Source organism: Harpegnathos saltator, unplaced genomic scaffold, assembly GCF_003227715.2.
Source record: "Harpegnathos saltator strain DR-91 unplaced genomic scaffold, Hsal_v8.6 scaffold41, whole genome shotgun sequence".
NCBI lineage: Eukaryota > Metazoa > Arthropoda > Insecta > Hymenoptera > Formicidae > Harpegnathos > Harpegnathos saltator.
In genome coordinates, this window is record NW_020230217.1 from 1244294 (window position 1) to 1263729 (window position 19436).

At 39.2% G+C, this 19436-nt stretch overlaps 1 protein-coding gene and 1 long non-coding RNA gene across 9 annotated transcripts; one reads left to right on the forward strand and one right to left on the reverse strand.

Annotated features, from left to right (window-relative positions):
- The first annotated feature begins 10872 nt into the window (after nucleotides 1-10872).
- LOC109504178 (uncharacterized) lies at nucleotides 10873-12659 on the forward strand. 4 transcript variants are annotated; one of them, XR_003113317.1, is made up of 6 exons: nucleotides 10873-10938; nucleotides 11007-11128; nucleotides 11199-11712; nucleotides 11788-11945; nucleotides 12036-12194; nucleotides 12554-12659. It is a non-coding gene; the product is annotated as an uncharacterized LOC109504178 (long non-coding RNA). The 4 variants fall into 4 exon arrangements; XR_003113320.1 differs by having other exon boundaries at nucleotides 12036-12098; XR_003113318.1 differs by having other exon boundaries at nucleotides 10918-10938; nucleotides 10990-11128.
- Nucleotides 12660-13113: 454 nt separating this feature from the next.
- NUCB1 (Nucleobindin 1) lies at nucleotides 13114-19157 on the reverse strand. 5 transcript variants are annotated; one of them, XM_011147452.3, is made up of 11 exons: nucleotides 18953-19156; nucleotides 16672-16804; nucleotides 16479-16586; nucleotides 16002-16223; nucleotides 15809-15905; nucleotides 15583-15659; nucleotides 15405-15507; nucleotides 15129-15309; nucleotides 14862-15018; nucleotides 14348-14395; nucleotides 13114-14228 (listed from the first exon to the last, which is right to left on the reverse strand). In XM_011147452.3, the coding sequence occupies exons 2-11, from the start codon at nucleotides 16798-16800 to the stop codon at nucleotides 13710-13712; spliced, it is 1641 nt and encodes a 546-aa protein (XP_011145754.1). In that variant the 5' UTR covers nucleotides 16801-16804; nucleotides 18953-19156; the 3' UTR covers nucleotides 13114-13709. The 5 variants fall into 5 exon arrangements, with proteins under 5 accessions (XP_011145754.1, XP_011145751.1, XP_011145752.1 ...); XM_011147449.3 differs by having other exon boundaries at nucleotides 15800-15905; XM_011147450.3 differs by having other exon boundaries at nucleotides 15800-15905; nucleotides 18780-19152.
- Nucleotides 19158-19436: the final 279 nt, after the last annotated feature.

Below are 19436 nucleotides of genomic sequence, written 5' to 3' on the forward strand. Positions count from 1 at the left end.
GATTAGAGAGAGCGAGAGCGAGAGCAAGAAAGAAAAGGAGAGAGAGAGAGAGAGAGAGAGAGAGAGAGAGAGAGAGAGAGATAGAGAGAGCAAGAGAGAGAAAGCAAGAGAGAGAGAGAGAGAGAGAGAGAGAGAGAGAGAGAGAGAGAGAGAGAGAGAGAGACATAGAGAGACAGAGACATAGAGAGACAGAGAAAAAGGGAGCGAAAGAGGAAAGAAATTACGACAAAGTATAAGACGGTGGAAACAAATTCAACGGCTTATAAAAGCGAGCACACTCTAGGCCGAGATGATCGCTGTACGTTATTAAGTATAATGATTGCCTTCCTGCCATATTTGGGGTATGCCAAGTATAAAAATTATAAGGTTTAGGGATTAGGAGACGAGAAACTGTGGCGACACGAGACCGTGTCGAAATTTCGGTGAGTTCGGCGACCACGAAGTGTGCATCGGTGCGAGACTGTGAACCTGAATACGAGCCTGAATATGTGAGTCTGAACGCGAGCTTGAGCGCGCAAATGTCGATGAATGTGTGAGAGAGCGAGAGAGCGAGCGAGAGAGAGAGAGAGAGAGAGAGAGAGAGAGCGAGAGAGAGAGAGAGAGAGAGAGAGAAAGCTACAGAGCGAAAATGAAAAGAACGAATGAACGTGCGAGTGAGACTTATGCGTGTATGTTCTTCTTTCGAAATATCGTGCTATTTTTCAAAATTTTACACGTCGCGCGTGATTTCGCAAAGGGACTCCGAGTCCTCGACAATCGAAGAACGATCCGAGTGCCGACCGATGTTAAACAACAAATATCGTTGAATTTTCGCCAAGACCCGCAAAACCGACAAATTTTATTTTCACCGGAAAATTTCATCGAGATTCGTTGTCGTTTGTAATCGATCCTGACTTCGACTAATCTCCGGATTCAATGTAACGCAAGGATATCCTTTTGCGTAGGTGCTAAAACGACGATTTTATCGGCCAATTTGATTTATTCGTCGCAAACGTCGGCACGCTCGGGTTCGGGAGAAAATGCGAGGGGAGAGAATACGAGTGCGTGCATGTGTGCGAGAGACAGAGAGAAAGAGACTCCTTGTAAGTGTAAAAAGTAAACAAAAAAATTTTTCGAAGTGGCCTTCGGTGAAAGGGAAAGATCATCGCTTTTCGCTTTTGCTCGTACGAGGCTTTTGCGTAACGAGCCATCCGTGTTATCCGTTTGTCTGGGAAACTTTACGGGAGAGTGGGTTTAAAAAAGAACAAGAAAGAAAAGAAACAAGAAAACGCAGGAGGGAAAAATTGATTCTCGCGCCACGCTCATGCAGCCAGAACATCTCTGGTAACGATGGGAGAGAGGACAGCATAGCAGAGAGCAGGAGAGAAGAGGAAGGAAGGAAGGAAGGAAGGAAGGGTGGATCGCGCGTTGGTAGCACGTATCGGGGCGATTAGGAAAACGAAATATCGGACAAGTCAAAAAACGGTAAAGAGAAAATGAAAAAAAGGAGAAAAAAATAATACGTTATTCTTGATACAAGCGACTTTTGTGCGAAAACGCGACGGTGGTCGCGAGGCGACCTTAGACGGCGATTTATTAGTATACGCGTTGCAATATAAAACTCGATCGACCACGTTTTTCATTTCGGCGGAAAATCGGAAAGCGCGAGTTCTAATTACCATTTAGGCATAATGTGTTCAACGGAGAAAAAGGTAAATTCGCGCGAGACGTGCGGCGGCAGAAGGAGAAAAGAAGGGGGTAAGAAAGAGGGAAGTTTCATGCGAGTACGGGATGGGTTGAAATTTAGTGGAAGCAAAAGAAGTGCGAGCTGATTCGCGAAAAATTACGAGAGAAAAAGGAAGGGAGAAAGAAAGAGAGAAAGAGAGAATGAGAGAGAGTGAGAAAGAGAGAGAGAGAGAAAGAGAGAGAGAGAGAGAGAGAGAAAGAGAGAGAGAGAGAGAGAGAGAGAGAGAGAGAGAGAGAGAGAGAGAGAGAGAGAAAGCGTGAGAATACGAGGTCGCGAGAGCGTGGAAAAGAGAGCGAATGCGGAAGAAATTTAAAATTAAATATTGTATAAAAAGAAAAAAGTAGTAAGTGCCTTCCAAAAAAAAAAAAAATTTAAGTATCCCGTAGACCGTGACCACTTGACTAAGCGACGAAGTCATTCGAAATTCTGCTGAATGCATTATTCGTGAGATTACGTTTGTAAATACGTTGCGTAAAATCGACATGTCGTTCCTTCCCTCTCGATATCTTCGGCGATCCCTACGACGCACTCGCGATAAACGTCCGGCTTTTCTCGATTAAACGTCCGATGTGAACAAATTTGAATTGATGACTTTTGGAGAAGGAAACTTCTCCTCATATATTTCTGCGATTCGGATTCTTCGTTAATTTTCATTCGAGTCGCGCATTCGCCAGAGCGCGCTTAACTTTTAATTACGCGCGATACGATATAAATGTTGCGCGAAATATTTGTTTCATCCTGGAAGATCGAAATTCGGTATTCGAATTCGCGATCGTAATTTTTGAATGGGTATCTTCTCGATTGTTTCCAAATCATTCCCGGGAAGGATTCCCTTCCCGAGATTCTCCAATTGTCCAATCGTTTCACTAAAAGAAAGAAAAAAGAAGGAAAAACACAAGAGAGCGAGAAAAAGAAGAGACTACCGCGCGCGACGAGTGAAATATTCGATTAACCCGACGAACTCTCCCCTACGAGTGTCGAATACGCAATGTGTCTACGAACTGTCTGTGTGCGTGTCTGAGTGAGAGTGTCCGAAGCAACAAACTACCCGACAAAATTTGTGTTTTGGATCAATCCACACAGGTAATACCCTGAATGGCATATTCTCGAGATGTTTTCCTTCTTGATTTCCCGGCAGAGCAAACAGAGTCGACGAACTAGTAGATATGAGGAGAGAAAGTGAGGGAGAGACAGAGAACGAGAGAAAGAGAAAAAGAGCGAGTGAGCGAACGAGCGAGCGAACGAGAGGGAGAGAGAGAGAGAGAGAGAGAGAGAGAGAACGCGCGTAGGAGAATAAGAAAAAAGAAAATAAAAAGATGAAAGAGGAACACAGCTGACCGACACAGGAGAACGGCTATTTCGAGAGGACCTTTTCGTTTCCACGTTTTGATATATACATATATGTATCTGTGAACAGATGATAAAAAAAAGAAATACCTATATTACATACCTAAGACGTAAGTGAACAAAAAAGCATCTAATACGCTATTATTGATATAGAACACAAAGTGAATATATATATGAGAAAAAAGTATATTATATATATATATAAATATAAATATATATATATAAATATAAAAAATTGATATATTGATGCTGTAGGGTTATACTGGCTGAGTGCGTTTAATTGCATTAGAAAGAGAGTATGAGCGAGTGAGAACGTAAGAGAAAGAAAGCGAGAATGAAAGAGAGAAAGCGAGAGAGAGAGAGAGAGAGAGAGAGAGAGAGAGAGAGAAAGAGAGACCGCGGTTCTTTTCCGAACGTCGTCGAGGACGAAACAAAAGTTCACGATGAGAGTTTTGCGCTGTAAGCGACGCTGGAGACTTTAAAATCGAGAAAGACAAAGTAGCTCGTAGGGTTTTTATCGGGCCGACAAGACGGAATGTGCGTGATTCTAGCGTTAGCTTAGAAAGAAGGAAAGAGAAGGAGAGAGAAAGATAAAAGAGAGCCAATTCAGTTCTACTCGCGGACGCGCGCGTTCCGTTTATCGACATCACGCACCCTCCACGGGACGATACATCCCTCTTCTCCCTTGTTATAAAATCATGAAATCGCGATATCATCGGCCGCGATACACCAAAGTTTCGCGAGTTTCGTGTAATATGTTTTATTCCCGAAACACACGACGCAACGCCCGACTCGTTGAGATACAAATTAATCGCGCGGGTTGATCCCAGCCACGTACGGAAAATATCGTCCGGGAAACGTTGTTCGCGAACAGCGCGACATTTTCGACTCAACGGGCCGCGAGAGGCGACGGATGGACCGTCGATATACGGGACCGCTCGTCCAGGAGTTCCGATCACAAACATACAGAGATCCATCGCTTTCGTTTTCACACACGTGAGAAATCTTTCTTTTGATTAATATCGTCATTGCCGCGGTGAATGTTGGAAAAGAAAAGTAAAATTAAAGCGGGAATAGGAGAAATAGGGAGCGAAAGAGAATGAGAGAGAACGCGAGAGAGAGAGAGAGAGAGAGAGAGAGAGAGAGAGAGAGAGAAAAGAAAGAGAGAATGAGCGAGAATGAACGAGCGAGCGAGTGAGCGAACGAACGAACGAACGAACGAACGAACGAACGAACGAACGAGCGTACGAACGAACGAACGAACGAGCGAGCGAGCGAGTTGCACAGCGAACGACAGCCGACTATAACAGAAGCATAGTAGTCTCCGTACCACACGATTTACGACTAGTTTACAGAACGCGTGCTGACGACGACGACGACGCGCGCTCCCCGCGAGGGTGGACACACCCCGATCGCTTCCGCGCGAGACTTCGTTCCTCCCTCGCGGTTAGCGCGCGCATCGCGCGCGGCCGCGCGACGATACACGCCGCGTTTCCGTTTTCTCTACGATAGTTAATGTTTAAGGGACAGTTTAGATGTGGCATCTTTCATTTGCGAAGACTATTAGTCGTGCAATAGGACCGCACACTTTTCAGAGCCCGGTTATTTAATCGCACACGAACCCGAGTAAAAAATCACACACATACACTCGTACTCTGACACATGTGTACACGCACACATGGAAACGAGAAACACACACACACACACACACAGACGATACAGCCACACTTACTCGCCACATACGTCATACATTTACACTCGGAGAAGTCGAGAGAACGTGGGGACACACGAGATTGTTTGTCTTTACTGTAAATAGGAAGGAGCAGCATGTACGGCAAGATTCATCGTTATCACTGTAACATGTAACATATTTATTTCGAGGAGTTCTCGTTGAGATTCCGTTTAAGTAGCCTAAGAGCCGGATTTTGTTTCGATCTTTCCGCCCTGTCGGTCAAAGGCGCAGGGCAAGATCCGCCGAGAGAGAAGAGAAAGAGAGATAGAGAGGGAGAGGCATCTTTCAGAAGGGAAAGAGAGAAAGAGAGAGAGAGAGAGAGAGAGAGAGAGAGATTCGTTTCTCTTTCCGAAAGTGTTTTCACGCCGTGTGCGAGTCGCCGGTGAGCCCTGAGGCCTCCGCCTTGACATCGTCTCGATCGACCGCGAGGGTGAGACACGCGACGTCCGCGAGTGGCGGGAATTCATTTTGTTGACGATTAAGAATGAAAGAATTGCTCGAGCGTCGTACGAGATTCGGTCGACGCGTTCGTGAGGTCGATTTCCGCCAATTTTCTTCCGAACGAGACTGCGTTTTTCCCGCGTCGTCGTCGCGCACGTCGTCAGCGTCGCGTGTTTCGGCAAACGTTGCTCTCAATCCGCGACCGCCGTCTCCATTATCCGCACGAGATAAATACAAGAGAGAAACCCCGTACGCTATTTAAAAGTTTAAGGTATTTAAGCGAGCATTTACGATTACGGTTTACAGATTTATATTTAGAGACGACGGGAGTCCACGCGCACGGCGAGAGAGAACCGCGATATATAAATATATCGATAATTATAGTTTAGAAATTTACTCGGACTGACGAACTTCTAACGGATCGTCTCGTCGATCGATTACGCAATTTAGAAGTTTATCAGGGCAGCGGCGTAGTTCCGCAGCGAACGATCGTTGTTGTTGCGTTAACGATTCGGGGAATTGTTTTCTCCGCTCGTGCGAATTGTGCGTGCGCGCGCGCGCGCGCGCGCGCGTGAATGTCGACGAGGAGACGGTTCTTCGACGGACGGCGGGATGTCGCGTGTCGAGACGGTGCGCGCGGCCGGCCGGGCGGAATCGTCGCGATCGCAAGCAGCGCGCTCGTCGTACGTGCTCGGCGGCGAGAAACGGCAATATTTTATAGTTACTATCGTTTTTATTATATATTCCCGCGCCTTTTCGAGAGAGCAGGAGAGCCGAGAAAGAAAAAAAAGAGCAAGCCACAAAACAAGAAAAAAATAACACACACACACACACACAGAGGGGGAGAGAGAGAGAGAGAGAGAGAGAGAGAGAGAGAGAGAGAGAGAGAGAGAGAGAGAGAGAGAGAGAGAGAGAGAGAGAGAGAGAGAGGCAAGTATTTCTTTTTTTTTTCAGTGTAGGTAGCCCAATTTGTTGTTTGGATAAGTCGCCCGTACCCGATATAGTTGTATATCGCGCGATAAAAAGCGCGCGCGGACGATGTAGCCGTGACGACTCGTGAAACGACGTTCGTTCCCCGATTTTACTTGATGAGCGCGGCAGAGAACGTGTGTGGTGGATGATATATGCCTCCGCGCGCGCGCGGTTTGCTTTAGTCACAGACGCAAACGCAGAGAGAAATCGTTCACCCATTTAAATAAAACGCGTTTCCCACCCGCACAACCATCCACCCAGCCATCCGCCCACCTCTCTGTCCCCGTAAATTAACCTGGCTCCTATTCCCCCGGATTCCATTCGTCCTCTTAACCCAAAAACCCGCCTCCTTCCTCCATTCCCCCATTCAAAAGAAACCCCCCGGCCACGAGCCTCACTTTTATTTATTACCGATTAGCTCGTAAGATGACGTTCTACCGAGGTATGCTATACTTATAAATACACCCTATATATAGTGGAGTAAGCAAGTTACATTACCTACCTACCTACCTACCTATCCGCGCTTGACGGGTGGAACAAACAGAAGAAACACGCAATCATACATTTAAGTTGCTACTTGGCACGTATACCTAAGTAATATACTAACATAAACAGTATGCAATAACAAATAAATATGAGAAACGAAGGGGAGAGTCTCTTTTTGTGTCTCCTGTCTTTTCAACCCTTCCATCCATTTCCACAAGTCTCTTGACCTCGACGACTCGGGATGTCGCATCTTGCAAGAAGAATGCGCATAACTCGAGAGAAATGTAAGTTTCACGATAAGTGACGAAAGAAAATATTGTACAATGTTAAACTCTCGTTAAATTATGTACGATCTTCTTCGAGAAGATCTGAAGAGGAATTTCAGCTGAGACTACTTTGTTTATTCATGCTCTACCTTTGCTCGCGAAAACGTTCTTAATGATCTGACATATCTCTTTGGCAAAATCGCAAACAGATGTTAAGAATTGGATATTTTCAAACTGTATAATCTTTTTGCAAGGAGGCATCTTAATGCCTCATTTTATGATGAGAAATAAATCGACAAGATTGAGAAATATTATACTCACACGTAAGAAGAGAATTTTATCTTCAACTAGACACTGATTGGGTTAGTGTGCCGCTTTCACAATCACGAAGACTCGTTGAATCGACAATTGTTCTCGGCGAACGTATCTTCTTAACACACTGAATATTTTTGAAAAACATATAATTGTATTATCGGATATCTAATGAAAGAAAAAACCTAGATTTCTTATGTCAAATCGATGGGATAAATGATAATGAAAAATAAAAATGGACCGAGAAATCATAACGTTTGAAAATAAAGATTATCTGACCTCCCTGATAGCACATGTTCTCCTGGGGACGTTTTAAGGACGTCCTGAGGATGAAGAAACCCCATCCCCAGGAAACGTCCTCAAGACGTACTCTGGACGTCCTCTGGACATCTGTGCTATTAGGACTAACATTAGGTTATATTACGTAAAGAAGGAAAAATATTTTGACCTGACGATAAATAGTATAAACAATAACAATAGTTAATCTTATATATTAATGAAAACGGTGGTATAATAAACAAATTAATGTATAATCACATATAACTAAAACGTAACTAAAACTCAATTTTCTCGATCATAAATGGACAAAATGTTTTTTTTTAATTTTATTAACTTTTATTTATTAACTTTAAATAGATTTTACTTTATTCAGATTTAAAATTTAATGGACTATAATTTCGGCAGAAACCATTATAATGAAATGATTCAAGTAGTATTTTACAGCGCAGAGTATTTTTTTTTAACACTACAGGTATAATTCAATATTTATCGAATGTTAAAACTTATAGAAACTTGTAAAGTTATATCGCGTAAACATTAAATTGCGTATCAAAATAGCATTTGCATCGCTTCAAAGCGTGAATTTCAATTTGCATACAACAGGTTGTCGTATGATTTTTCTTCGTTGAATTATTCAACGTTCAAGAAAGAAAATTCTTCTGACTTTAATCATTCATACAGAATGAACAAATCGGTATACGTTGTTACACAATGAATGAAAAAAGAAAGTTGAAAGTGTTCATTTTAAAAAATTCATCAATCACCTTCATAAAAATAAATTTCCGATGTAAAAACTCAATTGGGAACTCAGAATGAAAATTCGGTACGATCGCAGTTTTTTATTTGATTCGATATATCTTTGCGAAGAGCGACAGCTTTATGACCCCTAATACATTTGAAAACTAAAAACTTCAGATTTTAAAATGCTTTCCAAATTATCTCATTATCTTGAAGCTGAAGTTGTCTATTTTTTATAATGGAGATCTGATCTTTCATTCTGTCAATTTAACTTAGTCACATATAATAACTTAACGTGAAAATATACAAATACATCTAACCTATTGTTGAGAGTAATATCTTCCGTTTCACAGTTGAATCATTCAACTTGAGAATAAAATCTAACTTGTTATATCATTCAATCCAACTTAAAAATAAGAGCTATTTGACATGCTGTTAATTCATACCATTCAGAAATAAAAAACTCTTCTAACTTGCTGTCGAATTATAAAACTTACAATGAAAAATACGTTTACCTTTTGTCGCCGAATCGTACTACAACCTCGAATCTCGAATCTTCTTCGCAGATAGTGGTGGCTCATAACGGAATCTTTGGAACTAACAGAAACTGCTAAAGCAAGTCAGAATTTACTCATGGCCTACCTGGCGTCCTCTAGTGGTAGTATAATTAATTTCTTTAGGACTCGGTAAGGTATGAATCTCAGCTAAATGGTTTGAGTTTCGACTAAAAATGTTTGAGTCTTAAATTTCGTTAGTTGCAAAAGTTCCTGTTATGAACCAGCACTATCTTCAACAAGATATTGATATCAAGATGGTACAACAACTCAATGACAAATCAAACGTATTCTTATCTCTCGAGTAGAGCAATTCAATAGTTAGTCTGATGTCTTTTTATTTTCAAGTTGTTGGACTAAACAATAAAATAAAAGATCTTATTATTTACCAATTGTGGTATTCAACGTCAATTCAAATGCAATTTCTATACTGCATATTAAATTAAATTAATAAATAAATTAAAAGAGAGCAGCCGAAGAAATAATCACTTCTTGATCGTGACAAAGAAGTAAACTTCAATGAAGTATAATTCTAATAAGAATTATGATTCGACAAATATTTTAGAGCTTAAAATCTCTAGTAAATATATTAAAATTGCCGTTATTTGTTGCAAAGATATGTAAAATTAATTAAGGAACAATCCTCCAATTTTTATCCTTATTTTTCAATTAAGCTTTTATATCGAAAAGATGTATAAGATACTTTTCAAATTATTTTATTAACATTACTTTGGTGTACGTTAGAATATATTTATATGTATTTTTTATGATCGAGAAATTGAAACCTTTAATTTATAAAATTCAAAATTCAAGAAATCTATTTTTATCTAAGGATAAATCAAGAGGCACACCGTGCCTATTATACGCAAAACGAGTTGAAACGAGGTGAGATTTTCATATCTCAGCAATGGCTAAACCGATCGAGGTTTTTTTAGTCCCAATCGATTCGGTCTTCAAAAATAGGAAGAAAAGTGTTCTTGTGCTTTTTGTGTACGTTGTCTCTAAGTGTCTTGTCTAAGTGGAGATATATTAAGATAAATTCTGAATCACGGAAAATTTCGATTCATCAGTAAAGCCAGCGGCACACGATGCTTGTTTTCGTGCTGGATTGCTTGCTGGATGAAAATACTGCGTTCTGATTGGTGCATTTCCATCCATCTTCGGAAAAGTACCAATCAGAACGCAGTATTTTCATCCAGCAAGCAACTCAGCACGAAAACAAGCACCGTGTGCCGCTGGCTTAAGAAACGTCGGACGCGACGGAGTGGGGCAAAACGTGCACATTACTTTCTCGACACCTGTACCGCGATTCTGTAACTCGTTATTGGAGTTAACGACACTTTCGTTATCGTTGCGCAGCTTTTGTCTACGGTAGAAAAGATGCGCAACAATAACGAAACTGTCGTTAACTCCAATAACGAGTTACAAAATCGCGGTACTGCTGGGGCGCTACGAGAGCGCTGAAGAGCAGACAGCAGCGAATGCGAGCAAGCGAGCAAGCGAGAGAGAGTGAGAGAGAGATGCTTATTGACTCTTTCGGTCTGTTCTTTCTTCTGCACCGCTGCACTGGTGCAATAAGTTAAAGTGAGACAAATATATACTTGTCTCACTCGAACTTACTGCACTAGTGCAGCGGTGCAGAGGAAAAGAACTGACCTGACTGTGTCTAGGGAGATTGCTTTTCAATTTTTTTTATAACCTAGTATACACACATTAACCTATTTCTTCTCAATGTTGCGTATACGTAACACGAAGTTTATATAATTAATTACTGACGTCAGTAATTATTTTTTTTCACGAAGTGTTAGACTAATTGTGAAATAGGTTCATTTTGACTGCGTTTTGTGAAGTTAAATTTCGTGTTGCGTATACGCAACATTGGAAAGAAATGGTGGGTTAAGTAAGCAACATCGGTGCATCGTCATCAGTGGGATATACATTAGTGATTGATTAGGATTTTTTTGATTAAACATCATTGATTGATTAAATATACATACATTAAGTAGAAATCGTGTATGTATCATCAGTGGATAATTAGTGATTGATTAGGATTTTTTTGATTAAACATCATTGATTAATTAAGAAGTAAGTATGATTATTAACAAAAATGATTATTAACAAAAACATGCAAGGAAGTTTACGAATTTGCGCAGAAAGAAGCTTCGGACATTCCTGCTATAAAAAATCTCAAGGACTTCACACCGCCGCGAAAAAAGAAAAAAGCATCGGTTGTGGTCTATGCATTGCCGGAAAATACAACTTAAGAAGGATTCGGGTATGTTAAATTTTATACTATCCGCTCATTTTATTTGCCTCTAATTCGTACGTTTCATTTGAATGAATAGGTGCTAATCACGTGCACAATTTTGCACCTTGTGATCATCCTGGCCGTCAGTGTGATAATTCATGCCCATGTATACAAGCACAAAACTTCTGCGAGAAGTTTTATCAGTGCAGCAACGAATGCCAGAACAGATTTCCTGAGTGTAGGTGCAAGGCGCAATGCAATACAAAGCAGTGTCCTTGTTATCTGGCTGTCAGGGAATGTGATCCGGATCTTTGCCAAACATATGGTGCAGATAATTTCCAAATCAATTCTAAATCTTGCAAAAATGTCAGCGTGCAACGTGGTCTTCATAAGTTTCGAAAAATTTAATTCATTAGAGTGAAAATCAGTATAATCTCAATGAGTAGAATTTTTAATTTGAAATATACTTTATATAATTTGAAAAATCAGCAACGAAGAATGAATTCATCTCAGAATATTGTGGCGAAATTATCAGTCAAGACAAAGCTGGGGAAGGAGGGGAAAAGTATATGATAAATATATGTGTAGTTTCTTTTTTAATCTTAACAATGGTAAGTAGAGATAGATATAGTGGTTAATTAAATGTTGAAAAATAATAAAAATTAAAAGTTTTTGGTCGGTTTCAGATTTTATTGTAGACGCGACACGGAAAGGGAATAAAATAAAGTTCGCTAATCACTTGATAAATCCAAATTGTTATGCGAAAGTGATGATGGTGAACGGTGATCATAGAATAGGTATTTTTGTTAAGAGAGCGATTCAACCTGGTGAAGAATTCAACCTGGTGAATTATTTTTTGACTATAGATATGTCGCTGTAATGTTTTGTTTAATTTATTAATTGCAAACAATTAAAATCATGCGATAATTTTCAGATATAGACCAACGGAACAATTAAAATTCGTCGGTATCGAGCGAGAAATGGAGTTTCTCTATATGTATATATATTATATGGACTTTTACACGTATAAATGGTGCATCAAGCAAATACATACAGCTGAAATATTAGAAAGGAAATAAACACTGCCAGACTTGTATGCCTCTCTATTTTTAATTAAATTTTACATTTTCATTTGTCTGCCCAATTTTGTAAAATTGTAGTAATAGAGACTTTTTGCACATGTAGGTAAAAGAATTTTTTGAAATATGTTCAAGTTTTTTATGGACATCTCGAAACATAAAAATATCTAAGTAAAAATATACGTGTACATGTTGTGGATAAATAAAATGATTTCAAATAACATCGATTTGAATATATCTCAAAAAGTTCCAACTATATTTCGCCTTGATACCATTTGATATTTACTTTGTTGTACATTTGATCGTAATGAATTTTTCACAATTATGTGAAACGCGAACTTATAATGATCGATAAGATATTATTTAATTTTAGTGTGATGATAATTACTGAGTTTATTGAGATTCGAGAGTACATATTCAACTCCTGCCCCTAATCATGACCCGATATATTAACAAAGGAAAATTTCGACTCAGTCACTTAATAAGATAAGAAAGAAACGTCGGACGCAAAGGAGTGAGGCTATGCGTGCATCGCTACGAGAACGCTGAAGAAGCACATAGCAGCGAATGCGAGCAAGTGAGCAAGAGAGCGAGAGAGAGTGAGAGAGAGGTGCTTATTGACTCGTCTAGGGAGATCGCTCTTCAATTTTTTTAAAAACATATATACACTGAGGTGCATCATATCATGCCGCGTCAGAGGAAATACTTCTCCTCCAGTGGTCCTCATTTATTGCCCACTTTCTCCGCGCTTCCTTCTCTAGCGGATTCCCTAGAGAAAGAAGCGCGGAGAAAGTAGGCAGTAAGTGAGGACCGCCGGAGAAGTATTTCCTCTGACGCGGCACGATATGATGCACCCCAGTGTACTATTGCAAAGGTGCGAGCAGGATATTTTAAAATATGTATGAAATCTTAAAATAATTTTAATAAGGTATGTAAACACAAGAGCCATATGCTCAATAAAGTTTATTGTAATAAAAGTAATGATCACTATTCTTTTATCATAAATAATCATAGCTAATCTGTTATTCCGTCATTTTATTTTACGTAGTTGGCATTGTGGCATTGCAATTTGATAACATCAAATAAAGAATTGTCATAGAATTTAATAAAATTTGAAAATATGGGAGTATAATAGATTATCTAACTTGACGGAATCAAATACTAATTTATCGTCGTTAGACTTCATCCCTATTGACGTTAGGAACAAATTGGTAAAGTGAACTCGATAGCTCATTTCAAGAACAATCAAATATGTTACAAAAGCGTTTGATATATATATATATATTTCGTATATTTTATATTGAAAATAATAGCATATAGATGCATATATTTCTCAAATGTAAAATTTAAATATGAATTTCGAATCAAACAAAAAATCTGAAATCCAAATTTAAGTTTCTAAGGAAATAATTTAACTTCCTTAAATTGAGCCATCGAACTTATCGGTTCGATCTCAGATCAGGATCGAAACACACTTCACAAAGAAGTGAATTAAAAGATATTTTTACCATTGATCTGGTAGCATATTTCTACACTTTCTGTACATTCGGTATACTATTTGGGTTTAGTTGTTGCTGTTGCTGAGGGGAACTCGATGCGCTCTGTAGATTCTGTTGTTGGCTACCTGCTGCAACTCCTGGATTGTTCGACAAGACGTTATCCTGAATGTTCTGCGCTATTTTGTTCTGCATCTGTTGTTGCTGTTGTTGCGTTTGTTGTTCATGTTGCGCCTGTTGTTGTTGATGTTGCGCTTGTACCTGATGAGGCTGACCCTGGTATTGTTGTGGAATTTGCTGAGGTTGGGCCTGGTGGTACTGTTGTTGAGCCTGTTGAGCTTGGAATTGTTGTTGATGTGGCATTTGCGCTTGATACTGAGGCAGCTGTGCTTGTTGATACTGTGATTGTTGCTGCGGAACTTGACCCTGATAATGTTGTTGTTGCGGAATCTGAGCCTGATAGGGTGGAACTTGACCCTGGTATTGCGGCGGTGGTGCGTGACCTATCGGTGGTTGCGCCGCTCCCGGATACTGCTGGTATTGCGGTGGGAACTGTGAAAAAAGCGATTAAATTAGAGCGTCAAGAATAGGTGAAATCGTGGATTCGATAGAAAACTCAAATTTTTCTCAAAATACATAACTTGCGGCTTTAGAAATTTGCCTTTACTCACCTGTTCATGCTGAACGGGTAGATGTGCATTGTCAGGGAGTGGTGGTAACTAACAACAACAACAAAAAGTGCACAAGCTATGTTAATCATCCTAATCACTACGAACATGTCGTTCGCCTTAAACGACCGATAGCAATAGTGAGAGCAATAACGCAACTATAGAGTCTTCTCGTTAAGAGGCGTATGTATGTTGTACGCAATTACAGTCGGGCACATATTGAGATATATATTGAGATAAAACAGTCGACTTTTGACTGAAAAGAAAAAGAATAAGATGGGACATTCATTCTAAATTCATCTCGAGCATGCTGTCGAATGAATATGTACGAAAGCAAAAAGTAAAATCGTTCGAGTACAAGTCGATACTATAAGTAGTAACGTACAAAATTAAATCACTCGTTATATAAATATGCAGGAATTTAATGTTGTGACTATTTACTGAGACATACAACTACATTTATGACTTATCTACTCGTCTATAAGTACACCTATAATACATGATCACAAGTACTCACCATTCCTTTAGCGATCATTTTCTGCACCTCCTCTTGCCTGCGTCTCTCGTAAGCCTCGTATTCTTGCTGAGAGTAAATCTCTTGTTCTTCCAATGCTCGCCATCCTTCATCTCGTTGGAAATCAGGTTTCTTCGTCTGTTCTAGAAACTCTTGATAACTGCAATAAGAATAAAATATTAATAATATACTTTTTTCTTGCACGCAATGTTAGGGATCGATGAACATAAATACTGAATGGAAATTCTAGCAATTTGTTGAAGCATATACCTGATAAGACCGTCGTGATTGAGATCAGCTTCGTTAAACACATGTTCCCTCATTCTTTCCATTTCTTCGCGCCTTTCATAGATATCATCTTCAGGGGAGCCTTCACTGTAAATTTTGTCTAATTCCTTTAAGAACAGAGCTTTTACCTCATCTTGATCCCAGAACCCATTGCCATCCAGATCTGGAACAATTCAAATTGCATGCGTATGGAAAATCAACTTTTACAATAATAATATAATATAATAAAGATAGTAATAATAACGACTTTTCACGTACCATGGAGGTAAAAGAATGTCTTGGGATTAAATTCTTGATTCTCCATGTGATCTTGCTTCTCCCATACCTCTTCCAGTTGTTGCTTACTACCGGGGTGATGTAGCTGTAAACACATATTATTTGTTGCGAGGTAAAGTAAAGAAAAAAATTATCTTTGCACATCCATCTACGAACTTACAGGTTGATGTTCCATGTGCTTTTTCTTCATCGCTACCAACTGCTCCTCATATTTCTTCCTTTCCTCCTCCTTCATACCTTCCAAGAGTAAAACTCAACTTAAAAACCGAGAACCAGCGATTAACGTAAACATTTGAATTATTCACTTTATATGATAAATGTCACCTCACCACCACCATTAATAAGTAAGCAAGCCTAGAAGTATCACGTTCTGTTACCAGTATTACCCTTCATCTTTTGCTCTTCCTCGAATTTCTTCTTCATCTCATACTCCTTAAACTCTTCGCGTCTTCGTTTATCAGCTTCTGCCAAGTCTTGTGTGGTCTGCAACATTTTCATGAGAACTTAAAATATATATCTGCTAAACAGAGCCGCCGATGCAAAATCTTTTAAGCATTTCTAAACGCCCGAGTGTCCTACCTTTGCAATCAGTTTCTTCAGATCGTCTATTTCAAACGTGTGCGTGTTGGAGTGGTCCAAATGCTCTGCTATCTTCAAATGATTGAGATCCAGGCCGTTCATCAGATTATGTTCCTTAGTGGCGAGATGTCTCAGTCTTTCCAATTCCTCTCGTTTTAATTCATCTAACTTTGTTCTGATTTTGTGATTCACAAACTGCAACTCGTGCGCTATCTTGCCTGTCTGCGTATGAAAATATCTACTGAAAATTGCAGATTACGCTCAAGTCCAGAATAGATACTCGATTTTATAATATTTAAAAATGTTGCTACAAAGAGAAGTGTCTTACAAATACGTTGTATTCCAGATAATACAAAATGTCTCAGAATCACTCCGGATATATCCAAAATGTTTTACGGAGTGTTAAGACGTTTTGAACACATCCGGTGTTATCTCAAGGCATTTATAAATAAAAACTACTTTTAAAACTATACTTACGCGTATATCAGCTTCATCAGCTTTCTCCAACTTTTCGCGAAATTCCACATCACTCTCCAGAGTTTGAATCACTTCCTTCAGGTACCTGTGATATTCCATGATTTTCGCCTACAAATAAAAACGAGTTTTAACTACAATACAACAGGGAAATATATATTCATATAAAGATATAGTCTATCTAAAAATATCTTACCATATCATCCGAGTCATCAACCTTATTTTCCTTGTCCTTGTGATCTTCATTCTTGTTCTGTGAAACGGGTGGTGCGAACGACGTTTGTATTATTAGAATCACCAAAAGCAACGGTAGAAGGTGCTGCATCTTCCTGCAATCGAAAAGAAAAAAAATCGTGAGCGATGAGAAAAATAATAAAGAATTCTTGGGAGAGATTTGTCGATGTAAAACGGAAGCAAAACGTCGTATACGTGTCACGTGTATATATGTATATAGTGATATTATTTACCTTTGTTTAAATATATGTCATCTTTGTTCCGACTATTATCGTAAAATATTTTACTCAATTAAGTATCTGGACTGAGCATTATAATCATATATAAAATTATCACAAGATCGTTAAGATGTCTTCTGACTTACTAACGTCTTACTGACGTGTCGTTATCAAAGCGTTGGCTAAAGATTAGAACGTTCGACGTTATCTATTTATATCCTTCAAGTAACCAAACGGAATTCAACCACATATGAATGTGCATGAATGGCGTCATGCAATTACGCCGATACATGTTACACCGAGAAGGCCACAAACTAATTGCATCCGACAGTAAAAAACTGCAAGACACTACAAATGACACGCAAATAACTGTCAACTTATGTCCGATCATAAATAATAATTCTACAAAACTATGACATATGTATAATTTTATCCAGATGCAATTGTCAAAACAGGTGAGCAGGAACGAACTGAATAAACGAACGACTGAATGAGCTGAACAAATGATGACTGAATAAAAGAATAAAAGAACTGACTGTTAAGCTCAACAGCAAAAACATGATAAACATAAGTACATTTCAGGAACAAGAGTAATAAAAAGTATAATGAACACTATAACTTGTATCGTAACACTTTGATAATGCTATGTTAACAATTCTTTTCTATCAAGTAAATATTTAATAAGTTCCTCATAACAATATCAACATAATATTGTAAAATGTACCTAAATAGCACAGGGTGCAATATCATACTGTACGTACCATTTCAGACAGTTAAACAAACAGAAACAAATTTTATGCAATATCTGCTATGAATTTTTGACAATAGCTTGCCAATAGAAATATAATATAAATTTATTAACAAAGTACAATGGTAAACTGACAACAGTAACCAAACAAGATTTGTTCTATAATTATTTAAATGTATTTAAATCTGATTCTTTTTGCTCATACTCTGCTCTCAATCCATTGTCAGTTTCTATCAGCAGACTCTGTTGATAAATTATAAGTTTAATATAGAAGCTGAAAATTATGGATCTGAACAATTTATGAATATATCGTTAGTATATTTCTTATTGGGTCATGACATTCTAAAACATTTTTTAAAATATTCTTGGAGCTGTATTTTCTGGATGATTCTATTTTGTACTATTTAGGTAGTGATGCTTAAGAAGAATTACGAATCATTAAGTTACCTCCACATACCTTTGTTAACTTCTTACAATAAAAACATCTGTTTCATGCAATGTATGCAATATAGCGTTTACATAATGCAGTATGCGAATAAAAGTGGTCTTGCAAATACAAAGTAACAACAGAACAAAACCATATGTGATATTTTTATTATCTATACAACAGTATTTGACTAATTGTTATATAATATATGTTCCAGATCGCGTTTGGCTATATTTACATATATAATAGATCAGAGTGTAAATTATATCTTATCGAACAAGTGCTACTCCATATTCATTTTTTATTCTACTTATACGACAAACGGAACTTCATTGCGACACCCGCATTGTTAATGTATACGTATCCAAAAGAGAGTAACGCCACGATCTTATGCAGCACTCAAACGGAATTGACAACACGACAAGAAATGGAAATGCGAAGACAGTAAAAGCATGCAAAAAAAAGTCAAGGTCGTGTGACGAGCAGAGTGGAAAAGTGAGAAAGTGAAAGCTCCGCGTGAGAGCAGCTCGGCTCAGATTAATCGACGAGCAAATGAATTTCGGAGCAGACTGGGAATTCCCGAGGATACCGAGCTTGCGTGGCAGACTCGCACACTCAGCTATCCGAATGTGTCCTCGACATTTTTGAAACTCGACATTTTCGAGTCAAATACGTACCTTATATCTTATACCGCTATTATTAATACAACGTTTAATCTTTCACTTTCTTATCCTCGCGGTTTGCCCGGAATCGCGATACCGTTCTCTCGTGACAGAAGACACACTCTTTGCTGAGATTTTCGCGAAGAAAGTAGCGGTAGTCGTGATAAACTCAAAAGTTAAGAACTTACGTCGAAACACTATCGGACGTCGCGAATCCAGTATTTAAAAAACGATGTCGTGGCCGTGGAATAACCGGTTGCACATCGGAGCGATAAGACTGATCTGCTGTTGACGCAGACGCTGACGACACAGACAAACGACACACACGACCTAAGCGTAGACGCGACCAAATGAGACCCGCAGATGGACAGTGTGATCGGTGAAACGGAGAGAAGAGAGCGTGTGTGTGGCACGTAGCGCCCTCCAGTGAACGACGACCACGTTTATTCCGCGCTCCTTCAACCTGAATGGACACGTATATGATTAAAGAGAGCAAATGAATGAATGCCGGCGGCGCGAGAGAATGGAGACGCACGTCGCGCGCACGCTAGATGACGCCAGATACCCCATCCATCGAAATGACAGTTCTCGGTGGGACGTGATTGGTCGCGCGGCGCACGGAGTGCTACTACACGGCACCGATCACTCTTGCAGCACGTGCCGAATAAAAGG

Coding starts and splice junctions, on each gene's coding strand:
- NUCB1 (XM_011147449.3), bottom strand. CDS start 16,800: ATGCAGCACCTTCTACCGTTGCTTTTGGTGATTCTAATAATACAAACG. Junction 16,224..16,478: donor CTGATGAAGCTGATATACGC/GTAAGTATAGTT, acceptor TTTCATACGCAG/ACAGGCAAGATAGCGCACGA. Junction 15,310..15,404: donor GACATTCTTTTACCTCCATG/GTACGTGAAAAG, acceptor GAATTGTTCCAG/ATCTGGATGGCAATGGGTTC.